The 21,452-nt window shown below is 46.6% G+C and overlaps 2 protein-coding genes across 8 annotated transcripts; one reads left to right on the forward strand and one right to left on the reverse strand.

Moving 5' to 3' along the window:
* Nucleotides 1–3,644: 3,644 nt before the first annotated feature.
* Nucleotides 3,645–7,215, reverse strand: LOC123442611. 6 transcript variants are annotated; one of them, XR_006630495.1, is made up of 8 exons: nucleotides 7,004–7,215; nucleotides 6,720–6,813; nucleotides 6,394–6,581; nucleotides 5,676–6,323; nucleotides 5,360–5,594; nucleotides 4,665–4,744; nucleotides 4,140–4,370; nucleotides 3,645–3,995 (listed from the first exon to the last, which is right to left on the reverse strand). XR_006630495.1 is itself a non-coding variant. In XM_045118704.1 (7 exons), the coding sequence occupies exons 3-7, from the start codon at nucleotides 6,394–6,396 to the stop codon at nucleotides 4,293–4,295; spliced, it is 1,044 nt and encodes a 347-aa protein (XP_044974639.1). In that variant the 5' UTR covers nucleotides 6,397–6,581; nucleotides 6,720–6,813; nucleotides 7,004–7,215; the 3' UTR covers nucleotides 4,035–4,292. The 6 variants fall into 6 exon arrangements, 5 of the variants coding, with proteins under 5 accessions (XP_044974639.1, XP_044974650.1, XP_044974667.1 ...); XM_045118704.1 differs by lacking the exon at nucleotides 3,645–3,995 and having other exon boundaries at nucleotides 4,035–4,370; XM_045118715.1 differs by lacking the exon at nucleotides 3,645–3,995 and having other exon boundaries at nucleotides 4,035–4,370; nucleotides 5,363–5,594; nucleotides 7,004–7,213.
* A 268-nt stretch (nucleotides 7,216–7,483) lies between these two features.
* Nucleotides 7,484–19,901, forward strand: LOC123442594 (ubinuclein-1). Of its 2 annotated transcripts, XM_045118694.1 has the most exons (14): nucleotides 7,488–8,081; nucleotides 8,800–8,886; nucleotides 8,991–9,083; nucleotides 9,530–9,606; nucleotides 9,950–10,278; nucleotides 10,399–10,565; nucleotides 10,648–10,747; nucleotides 10,945–11,057; nucleotides 13,858–13,944; nucleotides 17,321–17,443; nucleotides 17,575–17,715; nucleotides 18,040–18,087; nucleotides 18,828–18,929; nucleotides 19,096–19,901. In XM_045118694.1, exons 1-14 carry the CDS (start codon nucleotides 7,773–7,775, stop codon nucleotides 19,564–19,566), a joined length of 2,247 nt encoding a protein of 748 aa, XP_044974629.1. In that variant the 5' UTR covers nucleotides 7,488–7,772; the 3' UTR covers nucleotides 19,567–19,901. The 2 variants fall into 2 exon arrangements, with proteins under 2 accessions (XP_044974621.1, XP_044974629.1); XM_045118686.1 differs by having other exon boundaries at nucleotides 7,484–8,081; nucleotides 9,950–10,565.
* The last annotated feature ends 1,551 nt before the right edge of the window (nucleotides 19,902–21,452 follow it).

Consider the following 21,452-nt stretch of genomic DNA (forward strand, 5'->3'; position numbering starts at 1 on the left):
GGGTGGGGCTTGCCCTAGGGGCACCGGTCGAAGGGAGGAGGGATCCTCCTCCAAGTCGGTTTGGAGGGAGGAGTCCCTTCCTTCCTTCCCACCTCCTCTTTTTTTCCTTTTTTTTTTCTTTCTCCTTTGTTTTTTCCTCTTGGCCGAAATAGCCCTATTGGGCTGGCCTCACCAGCCCACTAAGGGCTGGTGCGCCACCCATGGGCTATTAGGTTCTCTCCCGGGCGGGTGGCCCCCTCCCGGTAAATACCCGGAACCCATTCGTCACTCCCGGTACACTGCGTGTAATGCCCGAAATCTTTCTGGAGGCCAAATGAAACAATCCTATATATCAATCTTTGTTTCCGGACCATTCCAAAAACCCTCGTGACATCCGTGATCTCATCCGGGACTCTGAACAAACCTTCGGTCACCAACACCTATAACTCAACTATACCAAAACGTCACCGAACCTTAAGTGTGCAGACCCTGCGGGTTCGAGAACTATGCAGACATGACCTGAGAAACTCCCCGGTCAATATCCAATAGCGGGACCTGGATGTCCATATTGGATCCTACATATTCTACGAAAATATTACCGGTTGAACCTCTGTGCCAAGGATTCATATAATCCCGTATACCATTCCCTTTGTCCTTCGGTATTTTACTTGCCCGAGATTTGATCGTCGGTATCCCTATACCTATTTCAATCTCGTTACCGGTAAGTCTCTTTACTCATCCCGTAATACAAGATCCTGTGACTAACACATTAGCCACATGGCTTGCAAGGCTTATATGTGATGTTGTATTACCGAGTGGGCCCCGAGATACCTCTCTGTCACACGGAGTGACAAATCCCAGTCTTGATCCATACTAACTCAATGGACACCTTCGGAGATACCTGTAGAACACCTTTATAGTCACCCAGTTACGTTGTGACGTTTGATGCACACAAGGTATTCCTCCGGTGCCAGTGAGTTATATGATCTCATGGTCATAGGAATAAATACTTGACACGCAGAAAACAATAGCAATAAAATGACACGATCAATATGCTACGTTCATAGTTTGGGTCTAGTCCATCACATGATTCTCCTAATGATGTGATCCAGTTATCAAGTGACAACACTTGCACATAGCCAGAAAACCTTGACTATCATTGATCAACTGGCTAGCCAACTAGAGGCTTGCTAAGGACATTGTTTTGTCTATGTATCCACACATGCATCTATGTTTTCATTCAATACAATTATAGCATGGATAATAAACGATTATCTTTAAACAAGAAATATAATAATAACTATTTATCATTGCCTCTAGGGCATATTTCCAACAGGAACTTCATGGACCGAATCTCCTTGGCCACCGGCCGCCTCGCGGTGCCGGCTAGAAACTGCTCGTGGCTCGCTCCCACACTGAGAACGCCGGTCTTGGCTTCCCTCAACCCTCCGGTCAGAGGAGCGAGGGGCCGAGGAATGCTGAGCTTGCTCACGGCTGCTGGGGTCTCGATGAGCCTCGGGATCAAGCGTTGGAGACACGGAGAACACATGATTAGGGTCAAGGCGAGTTTGTTGTTCCTTGGCGGCATCGAGGAGATCCTTGACGCATTTTCCTTGGCAAGCACGTTTTCACCCTCCAGGCCGCTCATTTCTCCAAGGGCCGTCTGGACTGCATCCACCGCGGCCTTGCCGCGACTTGAACTGGCGCTGGCGCTCGCAACCATTACCTCCATGAGATCAGAGGTAATGGCCATGTCTTGCGGGGCAAGACACCCCGCAAATGATGGTGGATCGCTGAAGTCGAGTACATTACAGGGGTACTCGTCGGACGCAGGTGCATCCTCGAGGCTGAACCTGCTGAAGCTGGTGCAGAGCGCATCGATGTCGATGTCCCCGCCAAGGTGGCGAGGCTTCTCGTCGAGGCACATGTTGCTGAAGAGAGCACAGAGGCGGACGACATCGAAAGCGACATCGCCGGCAAGCTGCTTGCTTGCGATCTCCTCAACAGAGCCTGCAGGACGGGCTGAACCGTCGATCAACACCGCGGAAACCTCCGCAGGGGCAGGCTCCACGGGCATGCTGATAAGTCTGGACGCAAGGCATCCGGTGAAGTTGGCAGAGGGTCTCGCCCGGAGCGTGACTCCGACCGATGCCGCGGACGGCCCCACGGTGGGCGCCAAATGTCGTCGTTTCCTCACGACATATGCCATAGGTAGGCTTATCGAGAGTGGTTGGAGCCGAAAGGACACCGGCGGGCTCCGAGAACGAGATTGTTAACTAGCGAGCAAGACACACGATGTACCCAGGTTCAGGGCTCTCCGTGGGAGATAATACCCCTAGTCCTGCCGGAGTGGTTGATGAACCAAAGTGTTACAATGTGCTCCTGGAGCTGTTCGACGGAGGAGGAAGAAGGAGCAGTCGGCTCGAGTTCTACCTCTCGTGTATGATGTGTGTGGGTGCAAGAACGGCCGACCCTCTGCATGAAGGGAGGGCCAGGGGGTTTTATAGATGAACCCACCGGCCTACAAAATGGATATAAGTACATTATGGGGGACCCGGCTGGCAGCCTCTCAGGCCGGCCATGGGGCCCACTATGGATTAGTCTTGTCGCTGGAGGGCCCCGCCGGCTGCAAGGTCCCATCTGGACATGGAACCCGCCGGCCAGCCTTTGGGGTTGGTGCGTGCTACCTACGCAGGACGCGTGTTGTACGTCCGACGTCGTCTTGCGGGATCCGACGCCGGTCACCAATACGTCCATCTCCGTTGTAGCCACGCCGGACCGGGTAATGAAGTGGGCGCTGGCGTGCGGGTACCGTGCATGGTTGACAGATCGAAGCCGGCGTCGGTCAGCGGTCGTACCGCTGACACTGTAGCCATGCGTGCACTTCTCCATCGTACCCGCGCTGACGTATTTTCACCTTTAATCGAAGGCCCCAGTCACATCCTAGGGATTGATGCGACATGTGCCCTTCAGCCGGCCGGTGGCATGGCCAGCCGTCCAGAGAGTAGCCGACTACGCTCCTAGCTGGCAAGTACCGCGTAGCCGATTAGGACGGGCCGACAGTTGAGGAAGCTATTGCTCCCCTCTATACCAAAGTATAAAGGAGTAGGCGTGATGAGCCTACCCCAGGGTTATCCCCCGTCAGAAAGGCAACAGAGAGACCTCTTGCATGTGGCATGCATGTACATCTGGTGTTGTGCGCAATATCTCTTCCCAGAACCATCATGGCAAGGACAAATAGAGGAAGAAGAAGAGAACCCATCTCATCTAGCGCACCACCTGATTGGGACTTATTCCGGCAAGGAAAAGAGGGAGAAGTGGGGACGAAGGCGGAGTGGCCTAAGCTTCGGCATGGAGTCGATTGAGGGATGCCGCCGAAGGATACGGTGTCGGGGATCAACTTTGCCTTCGCCTCTTCGCCAACAACGTGGCCCAAGGGAGAGGTGGACAACCACTGATACAAGTTCCAAAATGAGCTCCACTTTATTTGTCGAAGAGAGACACTCATAAACTACTAGACCTAGGATCCGTACCTCCATCCCACCCAGCGCCGACACCATGGCCGTCGACGATGAGGGGGAGTAAGGCTGGATGGGGAAGCCGGAGGTGAAGCTCTCAAGGGGGGCGACAAAACGTCAATCTAGAAATCCCAAGACTTTGCCCCATTTGACCAACACAAAATTTAAGCATAAACGTTACAATTTACAAACCTTCTTTTGGGAGATGGAGGGAGTAAGTTATTATCTCTTGACATGAGATATTTCGAGTATCATGGTTATTTCCTTGTTTTTCTAATAACGGGCTCTTGCTCTCCCACTGAATTCTATTGGAAATCAACAGTGGGCCGAAAGTCGCCTCAGCAATCTTGGCCAGTGATTTCCTTCCTCTTCCCCATAAGAGCAAGTACCACAAAGATACTGTGATGCTTCCCCTCACAAAAACAGAAAAATAATTTGGTGCTTCACCACAACTGGCCCACAGCAATCATCACTCGTTCAGTTTGGCCTAGCGCGCATCTGCATGTATGAGGTATCAACAGTCAATGAAGAAACTGCTAAGAAACAATTGTCCATACTCCATAGCACCATAGAGAACACCCAAGATCACACACAGATATGGTTAAAGCACAAACCAAAAGCAGCATATAGAAGGCTACTTACATGCAGCTGCGCGACAAAAGTACATGGTTGACATATCTACATAGCTACCGATCGAAGGAGCCTTGCTGCATCGATGCAAGGAAGGTGCACCCTGCCTGTTTCTCCTTCAGTCTCGTGGCATCCTGGAGAGCCCGCCTTTGTTCTGGTTCTCAGTCAGTCATCTGTGGCGATGGGATCGCAGGCCAGCCCCTTGGGGACCCATGGCATGTGTGCTCCATCATGGCATAGGTTCTGCAGACAATGCGAAACTTTAGTTCGGGTAACTACGTAGTGTATTTACTATTTAGCATGGCCAAACACAGGAGAAGAGCAATTTTTGTTTTTATCTACTAAAATGTTAGTACATAGATAATTGCATTTTTCCGATGTATCCCTACTTAAGGAGCTTCCACGATGAACCTTAGCTCAGTTGGGCAAAACCGTTAACTTCAGACCATTTATAAATCACTAATTCTGACTTCCACTATAAGATATCATTGCTAGTGACAGAAAAGAACAATAACTAGGATGGTGAGCATAGATCACCTCTAGCCAGAAGAAGAATTTTCGCAGGAGGTTCAGTCGCCTCTCATTTGTGTCAGCAGTGTCGATTTGCTTGGCCAGATCTGCATCAGTTTTGGTGGTAAAGCATGATACAAATGCAATTGAGGAATCCGACTATTGCCGAATAATTCATAGAATACTACTTTATGTTGCAGCACCAAAGTACAGCCTCCAAAACTGCTACAGGCGCCATGAGAATCTTGATCACAAAGTTGATAAAAATGCTACAGCTACTTTGCGTCAAAGCAAGGCAGAGCAATAATGAAAGGCATCATGCATCCAAAATTTCAAACGTCTGTTTATAGAAGGAAGCTCACTAGGCACAATAAAGCAGCCACAACTAGCTAACCCAAGCCACTTAAATATCAAGATTTTTTGTCCTGTCATACATGCTATAAATAATTTTATTTGCATACAAACTGGTGATGAACAGATTAAATTAGTGACTTCTAATCGAATTCAGTGATCCGTTTGGAAGGAAACATTTGAACATGGCTATTCAATCACTGGTTTGGTCAGAGCTATATGCTGGGAGCATAAATCAGTTATGATTTGTACCGGACCATAAAATGCACAGTTTGAGAAATGCTTATCAACACCTCACCGAACTCAAGACCATAGCCACAAGAAAGGCGCAGCAACGGAATAAAAAGGTTGCCCATAGACAACATAGTAACCACCTGGGTAGTGATCAAGATATGACAGTCCAACGAATCCTGTGGCATAGCGTTTGGATCCACTTCGCAATTGTCTTAGTCTGCTCACAGGCTTCTGGTCAGTGGCTTTTCTCGTAAGCTCTTCGTATTCATTTTGGTCATATGGCCGACTTAAAACAGAATCAAGTTTTTCATCAAATGTAGAAGGAGCACCACAACTAAGAGCAAGAGGCGCTTCTTCACAATCTTCACATGCCTGCCGCAAAAAAACAAATTATGAAATAAAACGCAATAATTTAAAAGATAACCAAGAAAACTAAACAGAAGTAGAACTCACGTTAAAATCAGAAGATTCAGTACAAGGTACACGTCCATGCTCATCTGTGCAGATTAAATCCTGACTATACAAATTGTCTGGAGCAGGCCCATCAATTCCACGTTCAGACATAACCAAAGTTCTCAACTCATCATATCCAGGGGGTGTCTCCTCCTCTTGCTCATATACCACAGTAACACCTGGTTCCAGCTCAAGAACCATGAAACCATCCTTGATCTTCAAGAGGCTCAGAAATTCTGCATAAGATTCATCAACCTCTGAGGTGTTCTTCTTTAAAGATGATGTCCTTGGTAGAAAGGAATGACCCACATCATCGAAAGCCCTGCCTGATGTTTGATCTAGTCGCTTAACATTTGGACCACCCCGGCTTGTGTGTGGCAATTTATTGGGGACCTTTGTGCCGTCTCTGGCATTTGTGCCTCCATATGACATATCATCCTCTTCATACCTGACGAAAGCAGGCAAGCCATGGTCCCCATTTGGCATATGGAATAGATACGCACTTCCATCTTCAATTAGATTTTCCAAGAAAACCTTGTAAGACGGATCAATATCTGAAACATCTTTGCGAGCCAAACTGTCGAACACCTTGTTGTTGCCGCGTGCTGATCCATTCGCCATTTTCTGGTTCTTCATCTCGCCTATTGTCTGAAAAATTCAAGAAGCCTTATATTACACTACGTAGTATGCATCAACAGTCATCCTATCAGTAACTAACCATAAAATCCGGAGTAGAATGAGCAGGTGATTCATGCACACAACCGACACCGAAACATCATGGCAACTGCACGCTGCGTTCTAACAAAAATCCCAATGGCAGTGAACAAATTTAGTGAACCCCAATTCATCACCGGGTATCCTCGTGAAACGATGCCGCATTACGATTCTTGGACACTCTTCCTATTCCTACCATGGCAAGATAGAAGATGAGGTCAGAACTCTGACCATTTACACTGGACGAACACTTGGCATCGAGCATATACAGCACTGAAACGAATTTGTGCAGATGTGTCGCGCCTACAAAGCAGCGCACCAGAATCATACCTCCGCACTAAACAAGCTGCCACTGGAACTGCATGCGGCTAAAATCACCCTAGGATGAAAGATCCGAGTGGAAACCCGCAGAGATTGCTGACCCCTGCGCAACAAAACCCCATTCTGTAGATCGCAGAATAGCCGCAGGGCATGTATTGCAGGCAAGAACGGAGCGCATGCAGCACGGAGAGAAGAAACCGGTGAAGCGCAGGGAAGCCGACCAGCGGCCGAATCCCCGGTCGAACACTGTGGGCCTAGGCGTGGAAGATTTGGGGGACGAAGCTTACGCTTACCTGCGGGATGAAGAGGAGACCGGTGGGTTGGCCGCCTTTCCGATTCCCTTTCGATAATGGCGGCAAGGAGGGGGGGGCTACGGCCGAGGGAGTTTCTGAGGTGTTGTGGATTTAGGGCTCATCTTCGGCGGCAGCGTTCGCCGTGGAACCTGGGGGGAAAGCGAGAATCGTGAATGAACAGCAAAAGCGAACTGCGGCTGCGAACAGGCAGGGAAGAAGATGCTCCGCTCAGGAGGAGGAGGAGGAGAGGGCCGGCGCCTCGGATCGAATAGGCCGAGAGAAGGCCCAGAAAGGCAATTGAGCGGGCGCACGCTAATGGGCCGACGGGGGAGGGCCCGCAAACGGACAGACCATCGTGATCATAGTCCAGCCCGCGAGCGAGCGGAAACGGTAAACGTCGACGGCGACGGACGGCGAGAGGAGAGGAGGAGAGAGAGAGAGAGAGAGAGAGAGGGGTAGCAGCGCAGCAGAGAAAAGGAAAGTAAATCCACGGCCGTACCGTCCGTCCCGTCCAGCCGTTGTGGAGAGGAGACGAGCCTTTCCCCGGCCCCGGCCACGCCCGTCGTCCTCCTCACCCACCCACCTTACAAGCACCGGCACCATCCCGCGCGCCCCGCTCCGCCGCGCCGCGCCGCGCATCCCTCCCCCTCCCACCCCGCCGTCGCCGACCTGCCGCCCGCCTCCCGCGGCCCTATAACCCCTCCAGGCCCCCTCGATCCGATGCGCTAGCCCGCTGATCCGGGGCCCTAATCGCGCAATTCCCGCCGTCATGGACGACCCCGCGGCCGCCGCCCTGCCAGCCCCCGCGCTTCCCCCTCCCGCCGCGGTGCCGGCCGAGGCTGCGGCGAGGGCTCCTGCTGCTTCTCCTGTGCCGCCGCCGCCGCCTGCCGTGGTGGCCCCGCCGGCGGGGAGGCAGCTGTTCTCCGTGGAGCTCAGGCCCGGGGAGACCACCATTGTGTCGTGGAAGAAGCTGCTCAAGGAGGCCGGCCTGGGAGCCGCCCCGCCGCCCTCCCTGCCCGCCGCGGCTGCGGCGGTACAGCCGGTCGTCGCCCCCCTCGCGGGGCCGTCTGGTGCTGCGGTAGGTTGTCGTGCCCCCCTTGTAAGTGTCCTCGCTGTATACGCTTAAGGGTGCTGATCAGTCCTGCAAACCGAGGGATTTCAAGTGGGAGGGATGTAGAAATTGGGATTTTATTCGTGCAACTGTTGGAGACTAGCTAGATACGATACCTGCTGTATCCAGGTGAGGAGAAATGTAGACTTGTAGAGCGAGAGTAGAAGGAGTTTGCAACAGAGAAATTTAGTACAAACAGCAAAAGTCATGAGATGTAGTCGTATCATAAGGATACGGCATACATCAGGTGTTGTCGTGGAAGCCTTTGCAAGGAGGTAGGATTATGTCTGCTTCGCTTCTCCTCCGGAGCATCAAAACATATGCACCCTTCAACCAGATGTGCAGCAAAAAACTCAAGATAATTCAAAAAAGCTCTTCAGGATAACTGATGAAGTGGTTACTGTAAAATGAAATTGCTTACTTTTGATATGCACTATATACAAGAGACAAGCCGTTTTCCTAATTAATTTTTCTTCCTAGTAGTCCAGTATATGAAAAAATTTCATGTATTGATCCTTAACATTAACAATGACTGCTGCTGCACTTACCCGTTCACTGGATTAATCAGCCTATCTTGTGTTTATTTTCACATGTGATTGATAGATTAATTAGTTTTTTGTTGTTGCAAAACAGTTGGATTATTGTTGTATTTGATATTGAGGCTATCTCATCGTTTTTGAGTCAGGTACATCCAACAGAAAACGACCCAAATGATCCATCACAGTCAAATCGGTTCAATGCAGTTATTGAGAAAATTGAGCGCCTTTACATGGTAAGGGACATGTTGTTATGTCAAGAGAGGACATGCAATTTTTACTTAATATACACCATGTGCATAACGTCTTTGCCCCGTGTTCTCGTACTGCACTTTGACAGGGAAAACATAGTAGTGACGAAGAAGATCTGGATGATGTGCCTGATGATGATCAGTATGACACTGAAGATTCTTTCATTGATGACGCTGAATTGGTTAGTTCTTTCATTGCTTCAGACTACTTTCTTACCTGGATGCTAGCAATTTACCTGGATGATGCTGAATTGGTTATAAACATAAGGACTATAATAGAACCTTAGGGACAACCAATTCACCTGACCTTTTTCACCAATATCGAGAAAGATGTGCCAATTTCTATTCTTTCTTTACCTTAGGGACAACCACTTCACCTGACCTTTTTCACCAATATTGAGAATGATGCGTTCATTTCTATTCTTTCTTTCTTTCTTATTGCAAGAACAGTCAAATCCTACTGTACTGATGCCAGTTTGTTAGAATATACTGATGCAGTTTCTGTGCGGACATGTTTCCTGCTGCCATGTTAGACAGCAAGTTCAATTTTTTGTTGCTGTATTGTCAGACTTTTTGAGAATGTGAGGCTAATAGCAACTGTTGGATTGGCTATTACTTGCATTTATAGGATGAGTACTTTGAAGTTGACAATTTGGAAACCAAGCACACTGGATTTTTTGTGAACAAAGGGAAACTGGAACAAAGGTAATTCTTGTGATACTTAGTTGTTTTGCCACTATTGAGCTGCACAATTTTTATTTATAACAGGCATTGTGCTGGGTCTTACTTGTGCTAATTCTTCATAGCTGTATTAGGGTGGGTGATATACTAACTACCTCTGTCCCAAAAAACTCGTCTTAGATTTATCTAGATACTGATGTATCTAACACTAAAATGAGTCTAGATACATCCGTATCTGACAAATCTAAGACAAGCCTTTTGGGACGGAGGGAGTACTAAATAGCAACTCAAGCTTACGGCGTACATGCTTTATATATGTGCCGTTATATGAGATAAATAATGACATTACTTCAGCTTTGTTTTGCAGTGAGTATGGCTCAGTACAAAATGTTGGACCAGATGGCACAGTACAAAATGTTGGACCAAAGAAACGGAGAAGAAGAGACTCTTCAAATTCTTACCTCGAAAATAGCAAGGATCTTGCACCAGGCAGCATGCCTGTAAAAGTCCCTAAAAGGAATGCTCTTGAAATAGGAAAGCATATAGCAAGTAGCAACTTAAGTTCTTACAGCGAATATCACTCTGAAGGCAACAAACCTTTGGCGAATAAAAGTATTTCCCCTGCAAGAATGCAGAAAGTGAATGCCAGTGACAATGCAACTGGTGCCGAGTATGCATCACATCCGAAGTTACCAAGTAAGGGTGTTTCATTACCTTCTTCAGAAATAAAGGACTTGAACAAGCATAAAACTTCAGTGCCGCAGGCTGTTGATTTTGCTCGTAAGTCTACAACTAATGCCACAAACCCTTATCCAGCATACTTGGAGAAGGATACTGCAGTACAACTTGATCTCCAATTGAAAAAATCCTCTAATGTGGCGAAGCCAGATTTGCCAAAGAAAATGCACCGAAAAGAAAAATTTGGTGCCAATCAGTTTCCTGGCTTGACCACAGCCGACAACGTATATTCGACACAAACAACGGTATGAAACAGCGGAACTGGTGTGTGATTCAGTTATCTCTATGCACTTGTTGTTTTTATGATATTCTGTGCTACCTTTTCAGCACTTGGCTGCGAACAGGCGCATAGAAGGTTCAGGTATTAAGGCCAAGGGTACCAGACTCGAGCGAGCTATTCGTGACCTTGAAAATATTGTCGGTGAATGTGCGTACCTGATATACAAATTCTTATGTTCAATGTTATACTCCCTCCGTCCCAAAATAAGTGTCTCAAGCTTAGTACAACTTTGTACTAGAGCTAGTACAAAGTTAAGACAGTTATTTTGGGACGGAGGGAGTACTTACTTTGAAGCACTTCTGGAAGTAACTTTAGTGTTTGCTACTCAACATTCCTCCTCACAGACAAACCGCATACTCTTGATGTTCCGTTCATTGATCCAAATTGTCAAGGAGCGGTCAAAAGAAGACTGCCTCAAGAAATAAAACAAAAACTTGCCAAGGTCGCAAGGTTATCGGTATGTTCTGGCCATATTTTACATCAGAGTTAAATGCTTCTGGTTAGTCCCTCCTGTGCTGCTACTTAGGCCCTGTTTGGAACGTCTCCGGCTCCCAGCTTCTTCGGCTCCGCACATGGAGCAGGGCCGAACGCCACAGCTCCGAGAATCTGGCTTCATGGAGCAGAGCAGCCTCGCAGTGCAAAAATAAGAAGCTGTATGATCCTGGCTCCCAAAAATCCAAGGAGGCGAAGTTGGGCAATATTAGTCGATATGCCACCGCCAAGTGACCTTGGGGCAGCATACCGGTTCGCTGATATGTTCTGTCTTCTCGATACCTCTCCTCTCCCATACTATTTCACGTAAAGCCTGGCCTGCCTTCCTTTTAACATAAAGCATGCTTATTGGCCCATCAGCCCAACTAACCAGTTGGGAGTGGAGCTGGCCTCCCGAACGGTTTCTCTGGATCCGGTTTTTGTACGAGAAGCTGGCTGTTGCTAGCAGAAGCAGGAGATGGGGATTTGGAGGAGATGGAGATGATCCAAACGGGGCCTTAGTCTTTACATAAATTCCAGGCTTCAGGTGGGGTGTCCCCCAGGTGCCGTGAGTTTGGAAATAAAGAACTCACAGCTGACACTGTTCCTAACAGGCATATAACATCGGTTACATTTTAGTACTATTTTGTTGATGTTTAAACTATTTTTGAAAATTTATGGGACCTTGTCTCGGTTCTGGAGTACAAAACAACTGCTGAACCAGTAACCCACTAAGGCATACATAGCGGTTTTCTTGTTCCGCTAAAACTATAGTTTTCTTCTCTTATTTATCTGTGCTGCTAAATTTCATAAAGAGTTAAATGCACTACAGATCCTAAATCTTTTATCGAAGAGTCAGTTTAGTCCTAGTTCTTTAAAAATGCACGTTTTGGTCCCAATTCTGTAGTAAGTGGTTGTCCTTTGCCCGAGTGCTCTCTGACCTGCTCACGTGGTACGTTGACCCGCCACGTCGACAGAGGGGTCGTGGCGGTTGGTCTTTTTACAGAAAACCCCTTATATACCATCCTATTCTCATTCCCCACGTCCCCGAGCTCACCTCGCCCACGCAGATGTTCAACCCTTTTCCCGAGCTTTCCCGTGTCTTCTGGCTCCCTCCCGCTTAATGCTGTTGGCAGCCACACAAGCTCGCCGGTCACCCCATCTGTTGGCGCTGCCTCGAGCGTCACCAGTGTGCACGCTCTCTCTCAGTGATTTAAACCTGCCGAAGTGCCACTGATGGACAGATTACTGTGGCGGCGGCAGGCAGCGCCAATGCTGCGAAGCTCCTCTTCTTCACTCGCTTCCCTGCCGATCATTTTGCGGTTCCAGCCATGGCGATGGTTAGGGCACGAGAGAGAGAGAGAGACAGAGAGAGAGAGAGACAGAGAGAGGATATTGGGCCAGGGACTGGGGAATGAGAATAAGATGACTTATAAAGTTTTCCTGCAAAAAAAGACCAACCACCACGGCCCCGCCGTCGACGTGGCGGTGGTCAACATGCCACGTGAGCATGTCAGAGGGCGTTCAGGGAAAAAAGGACCTCGGGTGAACCGCTTACTACAGAATTGGGACCTAAACGTGCATTTTGAAAGTACTAGGACTTAACTGACACTTCGATGGAAGATTTAGGACCTCGTGTGCATTTAACTCTTTCATAAAATCAGTACAACATCACAGACACAGCGATAAAGTGAGGTACCTCACAACCACAACATCACCTATGACGAGCGCTGACGTGACACTTTTTTCTCCTTCGAGAAAACGCAAGAGAGCTTGCGTTTCATTGCATTGAAAAGAGAGAGTTTTGGTTACAATCCTCCTAGGAGGCAATTACATTGTCCGTGATCGAATCAGTGGACATCCCATATTTGGCGGATGGTTGCTCTAAGCCCTAAAGCACCGGCGCCGGCCCAAAGTGCAGCCTCGTCCTTGATCTTTCTTAACAGGTCGTGCACCGATTGGCACCCTCTGTTGAAGACGCAGCCATTGTGATGCTTCCAAAGGGCAGCTGACCTGACACTGTACAGTGTACACACATAAAGAATGTAGCAAGAGCAGTGCTACCATGCATCTACAGCAACTATATATAGAAAGATGACAGGACACAATGCATCATGAAGCATCAAACTCGAGATAATCACGCATGGAACAGTAATCTGGCAAGAGCATTCAGCTTCATCCATGAACCATCAAGCAAGAAACAGACAACAGAGGGAGGGGAGCAAGAAAGTAAGAAACACACACCATCCAGCCAGGTAAATGAGGGAGGTGGGAGAGAGAGTGAAGCTAACCTGCTGCAATGGTGGCTGACAAATTAGGAAGCGGAGAGGGCTGGAGGTAGAGGGTGGCCTGATGGTAGTCGTAGCTGTCGCTGCAACCAGATTCAGAACTGATGGGAACAGTGATGGTGGTGGCAGGCTGGGAGGCCTCGAGAGAGTTGCAAGCACCGACACAAGAACAGATGGGGATGAGGATTCCTCATGTTCAGAACATCTGTCTTCAATGATTATATCTGTAGTTATCCGAAATGCAAACTGTAATCCGTAACATAGTTCCTTGGTAGTTTTGACATAAAATCTGCAGTTTTGAATTTACTCTTTGAGATTACAGAGATGTAGGCAGGTACACCTTAAATTCCTGTGCTTCTGCTTTTCCTCGTGTGAATGTAGAAGCTTGAAGAAGTACAGCCTGTGCTTGTTTTTGTGTGTTTCAGTAAAAGCACTCGGTTATACTGGCAGATTTAACTTATTTTGTAGCTCACAACTGTGAATTCTTGATAAATGCAGGCAAACCAAGGTAAAATCTCAGAAGATGAATTGATCAATCGCCTCATGGGCATAGTGGGGCACCTTGTGCAGCGTAGGACACTGAAGGTGAGTAGAGGCAGCGATTAAAGTATGTGCATTGTTGTATTGATATTGTGAATTTCAGATTCTTTTAGTATGTGTTCCATGCATGGCATCATGATCTTTCTTAGGTGGTTGCTTTTGTGAGTTTCAGATTCTCAAATTGTTAATTTTGTAATATTCATGCACTGTCGACTGTCTTGATCTTGAATCTGGAGAAATTTAGAGGATATTGTGATGAGTAGGTCTTCTATTGAGAAAGGCTGGTTATAATTATAGTTCACTTGCAGCTTTGGATGAGTTCTAGCACAATTAGTGTTAAGACTTAAGAGAAAGCCATTTTTTAGTTCCAGTTCTGTACTCATCTACTGTTAGGGTCTTAGGCAAGCTCCAGGCATGAATATGGTTTTTTTTTTGGGTGTTTGGTGGATGAATTTAAGAACATTTTGGATGGTTATTGGCATGCTGATATTTTTTCTATAATAATGGATTTTTTTGGGCGTCGTTATGTGATTATGCATTTCATATTATAGTTTGCACTTGTCTTCAAGCCATGTGGATAAACTAAGCAGCAAGTCAAGCTCACTGGATTTGATCTTCTGACCTGTACAATAATCACACAACTGACAATGGACTAAAATTGCTTTCATGTAAATGAACAGGCAGACTCCATAATAAGTATATTTTTATCCATATGTCTTCTTTTGATTGGCTGGGAAACAGTAGAGACGCGGCATTTTTATGTAAATAATAAATTGTGTGTAGTGAAGATAGTTTATTTACCCGTGTCGCCCTCCCCACGGTCGACTTGGGAGGCGACGCAGCCCTCAAGCCCTCCCTCCCCTCCTCCTTCCCCTCCCCCTGCCGCCGCTAGCGCTCCACGCTGGGCAAAGCCCTGGCGTATCCGGCGGCGGCGGGACTTCGGTCCCAGGCGACCTTCCCCCTCGAGCATGGGGCTCGACGAGGCTGTTCGAGCTGTGCTTCTCCGGGCCTAGGGTTTCGCGACGGCGGCCCCAGATCCAGAGGGTTGGGCCTTTGGATCTGGCCTGGAGAGCACGCGGGCGGCGCGACGCTACCCTTTGGGGGCGCGGCTGCGGCTTCTTGGCTGTGCCCCGGCGGATCCGGGTGGCGGAGGCTGCGGGCCAGCGCGGCGGCGGCCATGGTCGGCGGGGGCATGGTGCTGGTGGCAGGTCCCCGCGACGACGCCACTAGCCCTGCTCGTGCCCCCCTGTGGTGTCTGGCCTTGTTTGGCAGCCATCCGGCGGCTTCTACACTGCGCTGGCCGGAGCTTCCCTACATCGACGGTGATGATACGTGGTTTCCCTCTCTGTGCTGGTGGTCCTCTCCGGCGATCTGCTCCCCCGTCTCCTGTCTGCTCTGCTTCGGAGGTATTTGGGGTTCTGGTCTTGGGCCGGGGCGAAATCCCTGCGCAGCGATGACTGCACTGACAACGGCAGCGCCTGAGGGTGCCGTTACCTCCATGGAGGCGCTGTCATGGCCCGGACTAGATCCTCTCCTCGAGCACCGGGGGAAACCCTTGGTCCTTCACTGGACAAGGCAGCGGCGGCGTCTCAGCGCCGTTCCCTTCTTGAAGGCGCTGGTTGGGTCGCATTTGGAGTCCCCGACGCTGCAGCCGGAGATGGTGGCCTCCTTGGTCTTTCCGGCGAGGCTTGCTGGTATTGCGATGCTGTGATGAGGGCTGCAGCATAGAGCATGGGCGTCCAGGGCGCAATGTATGCCGGCGCCAGCATGTCCAAGACGATGGCTTCGCTAGTTCTGGCTGGGTCCTGCCATCCACCTACCGTCTCCTAGGCACATATGGGTGGAAGGTACGTTGGTCCGGACAGCCCTGGAGATGCGGTCTTCTTCGGAGGCGCCTGGCAACGGTTGTGAGGCGGCCTTGAGGCTCTGAGTCTAGCTACCTCGCCATTCATGGTTGGAGGCTGGACAAGGCAAGACCTTTCGTCGTTGCGGTCTGTAGTTGGTAGCACCTCCTCACCTGCTCGTTTGGTGAGGACGATGATGTGTGTGCGTGTGTCCCTTCTCCTGGGAGGTTGTACCTGTACTGCTGTTCTCTCCCTGTTCAATGAAATGAAATGCAAACTCTTTTGCGTTTTCTTGAAAAAAAGATAGTTTATTTAAGGAAGGATGCACAGGAGAGCAAATCTTATTAACGTCTCTAGCCAGATAAATACTTAAGGTTCTCTTTCTCTCAATGCAATATGGGTGTGAGTTCCTTGCTTAGAGATTCTTTACCATTCAACTTTACTTGCAACCTGGCCTTCCCTTTTCACTGCTTCAATCCATTTAACAATTAGAGTTCTAATAAAGGACTAAAAAAATGAAACGAGAAATATGCTCATAGATTGAACATCCAAGTCAGTTGATGCAAGGAATTGCAGTCCTCATTCACCACATGGACCTTTGAGTGCAACATACTTCACCGAGCTCTCACCCTGGGAAGTTATCATGCATAAAAAGATAGGGGACTCTGATAGTAGATCATGATCACAGACTCAGAGTGCTCCAGCTGTTTTTGTAGCCAGCCATCTTGTGTTTGGAAAGAGACCGCTTTTCCAAGATTGCCTTACCAAATACTCCCTCCGTCCCAAAATTCTTGTCTTAGTTTTGTCTAGATATGAATGTATCTAGTCACGTTTTAGTATTTAGATACATCCATTTCTAGACAAATCTAAGACAAGAATTTTGGGACGGAGGGAGTATTTGGCTAGCCAAAATTTTGGTGAGGCTTTTGTTAGCCCAGGGTTACCTAGCATTGGCAAGAAAAACGAACTAGAGTGTGCAAAGAGGCATTGGCATGCCAAAACACTGGCAACCATCCAAACAAACACCAAAATTTTGGTCACCGTAAAAAAAATGGTACGGTGAGCTTTTGGCCCATGCAAACAGGTGCAAAACTATCCTCTGATGGTGTGTAGTGCTAATATTGTGTCAAATTTTCAGAATGTGAATTTCATAAAAATACAAAAGTTCCCCATAACCAGCCGACTACACCTCTTGTTTTCGGCCTGGTTGTGGGTTCTGTAATATTAGTGCTGCATCCAGATGTTTCAATTGGAAAAACATGAGAGCTTGGGTATCCTATTGTTGTTGCTGGTAAAGCTCTACTTTGGAGTACTATTTTCTTGTTTGATAGTTATCACTGGTTAGATAAAGTCATATAAGTCTTCCACTTCTTCAATTTCTACACCTCTCATTGCTAAAGAGATAACAAGCAACATAGCCATGCGTGTCACAGTAAAGATATCTTTTGGAGCATCTGACTATGTGTTATCGCTTCATTTTTTCAGTTATGGCCTTTATATTGCTTGCATCATGTCTGCATTGGTTTGAATTGTATATCGTACCGTAGTTCTCACTTATTGTTGGTATTTTGGTTCAGAGAAACATTAAAGAAATGGTCGAATCGGGTATGTGCGCTAAACAAGAGAAGGCTGATAAGTTTCAGCAAGTGAAAACTGAGATCTATGAAATGGTCAAAGCACGTCTAGCCACCAAGCCCAAGGTAAAACTGCAATGCCGAGTAGGATGTGCAGGATTCACTTCATTTGGGTTCTTGCATTTTATTTTAGTTTTTTGCTTTCACCAATGCATCAGAAGTTTAATTTAGGAAATTTTGTCTCCACTTGCTTTCAGGTTACCGAACAAAGGGATGATTCAGCAGATGCTTTTCAAGGGGGTGTCAATATTGATGATAAAACAGCCTTAAAAGGAAAATTTGTTCTGGATGCTCCACTGGAGGACAGGATCTGTGATCTATATGATCTTTATGTTGAGGTATAGACATGTAGACGTATCTCCTTTAATGATAATATTTCAAAGCTAGTGGCCAGTTTGCTCTCTACAGAAATGCTGAAAGCTTTGGATGGGATGCTTCTCTGTTTAGTTTTAGGTTTTATCTATTGTACATGCGTGTATTTATGAAGTGAAAATATCTTTGCGCACCCTGTCAGGAGCTTCGTACGGTTATTTCGAAATAAGAGTAGCTTCGAAAGACTCCTTTCCTTATTTAATTTGTTCTGTATTCAATATCACTTCAAAGACTCGAGTTCCATCTAACTTACGATTATGCTTAATTAGTGAATATCACATGCTTTTCAGGGTATGGATGAAGACAAGGGCCCTCAGAGTCGTAAGTTATATGTAGAGGTATGGCCTGCCAATTTACATGTTTCTTTTCCTGTTCCTCCTTTTTGTTCGCAGTTATTTTGGATTCCAACTTTTTTTCTTCTTCGGAACATCTGTTAAAAAACCTACTAAATTGTAATATGCAAACATGTTTTCGATAGAGTGATGGTCCTTAAAGACTTCTTTTTCAATTCTGGTATGGTACTTACAATCACACAGGAAGATCTTGACCGTGAACTTAAATGTGGTTCCTTACTAATACTCCTTTTGGTTATTGTAATCTGATTTATCTGTTAATGGTTAGGTTTGTCTGCTGTGTCAAAAGCAGTATTATTGACTGTGATGGTGTCTCTAAGCTAACCAGTATTCCTTTTGGTTTGCTCCATTATTTTGCATTTAGTCGAGCATTTCTTTAGCAAGGTAATCCAAAGTCAAACAAATGCCTTTGCGCACCAGCTAAAGATTACTGTGTCTCTAAGCTTGCTAATACATTCATGCCTTTTGACTCACTGTTAATTTGTATGTAGTCGAGAAACTAGTGAGGTAATCCTAAGTCAAACAAATGCGGCTTTGTGCACCAGCTAAAGATTATGTCGAGAGATTTATACTCTCTGTTAATTGTTGTTTCATGGATGATGGATTTTGCACCAACTTTAAATTTAGTTACTTCATAAGCTTCTGAGCAACACATTGATTTGAGGTACACCACCTCGTGTGCGTTATACTTGTTCATAACGTGCTCGCATTATCTTTCTGCACAGCTTGCTGACTTATGGCCACAAGGTTACATGGATAAAGTTGAAATCCGAAACGCCATTTCAAGATCAAAGGAGCGAAGAAATCTATTGTACCGGCAGCGCAAGGTGAATGCCGTTTCATCTTAATATGCCTAGTTAAAAACTTCCTAGGAAAGAAAGAAAAAGCAAGTACACAACTAGGTGGCATCCATTTATGCATATCCTGCCCAATGTGAAAACTTATGCACAGTAAATGTCACTCACTAGATGTTCCATGTTGAATCAAAATTAGGTCCGCAATGAGGAGAGAATGAAGAGGAGAAGGATAGCTGCTGCCGCCAAGTCACGAGATGGCAACCCTGTGGTGGCACAATATGCTACAGCACAGCAAGTTATACAACCGCCCATGAAAGACGCTAGTTCATCGATGACAAGCACACACACCTTGTATCCTGTCATTAACTATGGACATAGCCAGGTCTGTAGAAACGCCGACGGAGTCGGTGAATTGACCGTCGGTGCAGTATCTGATGGCAACCGTAGTTCTTCTGCGGACATCAAGAGGAGAAAGCTAGGATCTGACACTGCCATGGATCTGCAACTGCAAGCTAACCCACCAAAGGCAGCTCCCCCGCGGTATGTCAGCGAGAAGCAGAAGCCTGCCAAGCGTGCAGATGATGCAAAGGTCGGTAGTAGCAGTAGCCTTCCCCAGACGGTGCTTGCCGTTGCAGGCTACGACCCCCAACGGCCTGGTTACAGTTAACAAAATCATTTTGGTGGCGCTCCATTGGGGAACAGAAGAATAAATCATGGCCAAAGGTTGGCTTGTAACAAAGATAGGTAGGTAGATGTTCTATGTGCTCGCTGCCAATTGACTTCTGAGCAAATTATGATTGAACTTTTAACGCATCTCTTGACTGAGAAGGGTATTTTCTGGCCCATTCGTAGTTTGGAAAGATGTCATACAATCATTGTTTGGTCTGTTTCGTTTGTCATTGGTTCCCCTCGATGTAATCTAGGATGTCATACAATCATTTTGTTGTCGGTTCTCTCAGCAACATCTGCATCTGAGCTCCATTTCAGTGCCGGAATTTATCATATGATCCTGTTTGCCACAAATCCATGTTTTATGTTTTGAAAAATATTATGAAAAACATACATGCCGTAGGTAGAAACTAGTCCACGATGAGTTTGGTAGTGAAAGCAAGTCATTTTTTGCTGGTTACAGATCATCGTAGTTAACAATGTTGACGAACCAAAGTTTCTACATGTATTATTGTGTTTTTATTTGGTTTGATAATATAATGAGTACTTAATTTAACGATGTTTACTACACCCAAGAAAAGAGAGGGATGGAGTGGGCTCGGCCTGGCCAGGGAGAGAGTCCGAGCCTCGAATTTGGCCCAGTTTTGAGATTATTTTTCAATTAACAAAATTAGAAGAGGACATTGGAAGCTCTAGCAGTAAGAGAATCTATAACGCTTGCAGAGGACATGAACTTACAATCTATCTGTATGGCGTCTGATTGCAAGATGGTGGTTGAAGATATAAAAAAAAAGAACGGGGCAGAATATGGTGCAATTATTCATGAGATAATACATTATTCTTCTAGTTTTTCTGTTTGTAATTTCATCCATGAGTTTAGGAGTTTGAATGTCGAGGCTCACAATCTAGCGAAACATGTGTTAAAATTGGGATATGGTCGTCATGTTTGGTTAGGTAATCCCAGTGATCTTCCATTCGTCCATATAACATTGTGACGACTTAATAAAGTTTCATTGATTGCCTCCAAAATTCTAACAAAATTAGATAAATTTTTATCTATATACCTATATCTATACCTATTAATAAAGCAAGATGCATTTCTTTTATTTATTTTCCATCCATTCACCGCTTGAAGGTGTGTTAGGGTTTTCTTATTCAAGGTGGTACTAAACTTTGTGGTGCGTTCGTCCACTAAAAGAACAGCTCAAGCGAAATTCGAGGTGGCCAACAAAGCCAGCCCATTTATTTTTCTAGCCATATAGTAGGCCTAAGAAAAAGCAAAATTAATTGGGAGCAACTAGTTAGCGAACGTTTCGTTGGAAGCCTCCCAGTAATCGCTCCCGTGCGCCGCCATTTGGCGCACGCGTTCTCAGCCGCCGCCATGTGTCACGTTCTGAGCTTTTTTTGTTTTTTTTTTACTTTTTCGCACGCGTTTTCGCCTTTTTTGAATGGTTTTTCCAGATTTTTGTGGTGTTTCGGTTTTTCACCGGTCTTTCGTAACTTTTGAATGAAAAAAAATCAATTTTTTTCGCGAAAAAAACAAGTTTTCTGTTTTTCACATGAAAAAACACATTTTCTGCTTTTACAAGAGGCACGGTTTTGCCTTCGCAAGAGGCACGTCCGTGCCTCTTGGAAGGAGAAAAACACGTTTTCTGTTTGTTTGTTTTTGCGAGAGGCACGGTTTTGCTTTCGTGAGAGGCACGCCCATGCCTTTCGGGAAGGAAAAAAATGCGTTTTCTGTTTTTTTTTTGTGGGAGGCACGGTTTTGCTTCCGCGAAAGGCACGGTTTTGCCTTCGCGAGAGGCACGCCCGTGCCTTTCGGAAAGGAAAAAAATGTTTTTGTTTTTTTGCGAGAGGCACGGTTTTGCTTCCGTGAAAGGCACA

The sequence above is a fragment of the Hordeum vulgare genome, chromosome 1H, assembly GCF_904849725.1.
Source record: "Hordeum vulgare subsp. vulgare chromosome 1H, MorexV3_pseudomolecules_assembly, whole genome shotgun sequence".
Classification (NCBI taxonomy): domain Eukaryota; kingdom Viridiplantae; phylum Streptophyta; class Magnoliopsida; order Poales; family Poaceae; genus Hordeum; species Hordeum vulgare.

Coding starts and splice junctions, on each gene's coding strand:
- LOC123442611 (XM_045118704.1), bottom strand. Junction 5,595..5,675: donor CTGAATCTTCTGATTTTAAC/GTGAGTTCTACT, acceptor TTTTTGCGGCAG/GCATGTGAAGATTGTGAAGA. Junction 4,371..4,664: donor AATTCTTCTTCTGGCTAGAG/GTGATCTATGCT, acceptor CATTGTCTGCAG/AACCTATGCCATGATGGAGC.
- LOC123442594 (XM_045118686.1), top strand. CDS start 7,773: ATGGACGACCCCGCGGCCGCCGCCCTGCCAGCCCCCGCGCTTCCCCCT. Junction 8,082..8,799: donor CGGGGCCGTCTGGTGCTGCG/GTAGGTTGTCGT, acceptor TTTTTGAGTCAG/GTACATCCAACAGAAAACGA. Junction 18,930..19,095: donor TATTGTACCGGCAGCGCAAG/GTGAATGCCGTT, acceptor AATCAAAATTAG/GTCCGCAATGAGGAGAGAAT.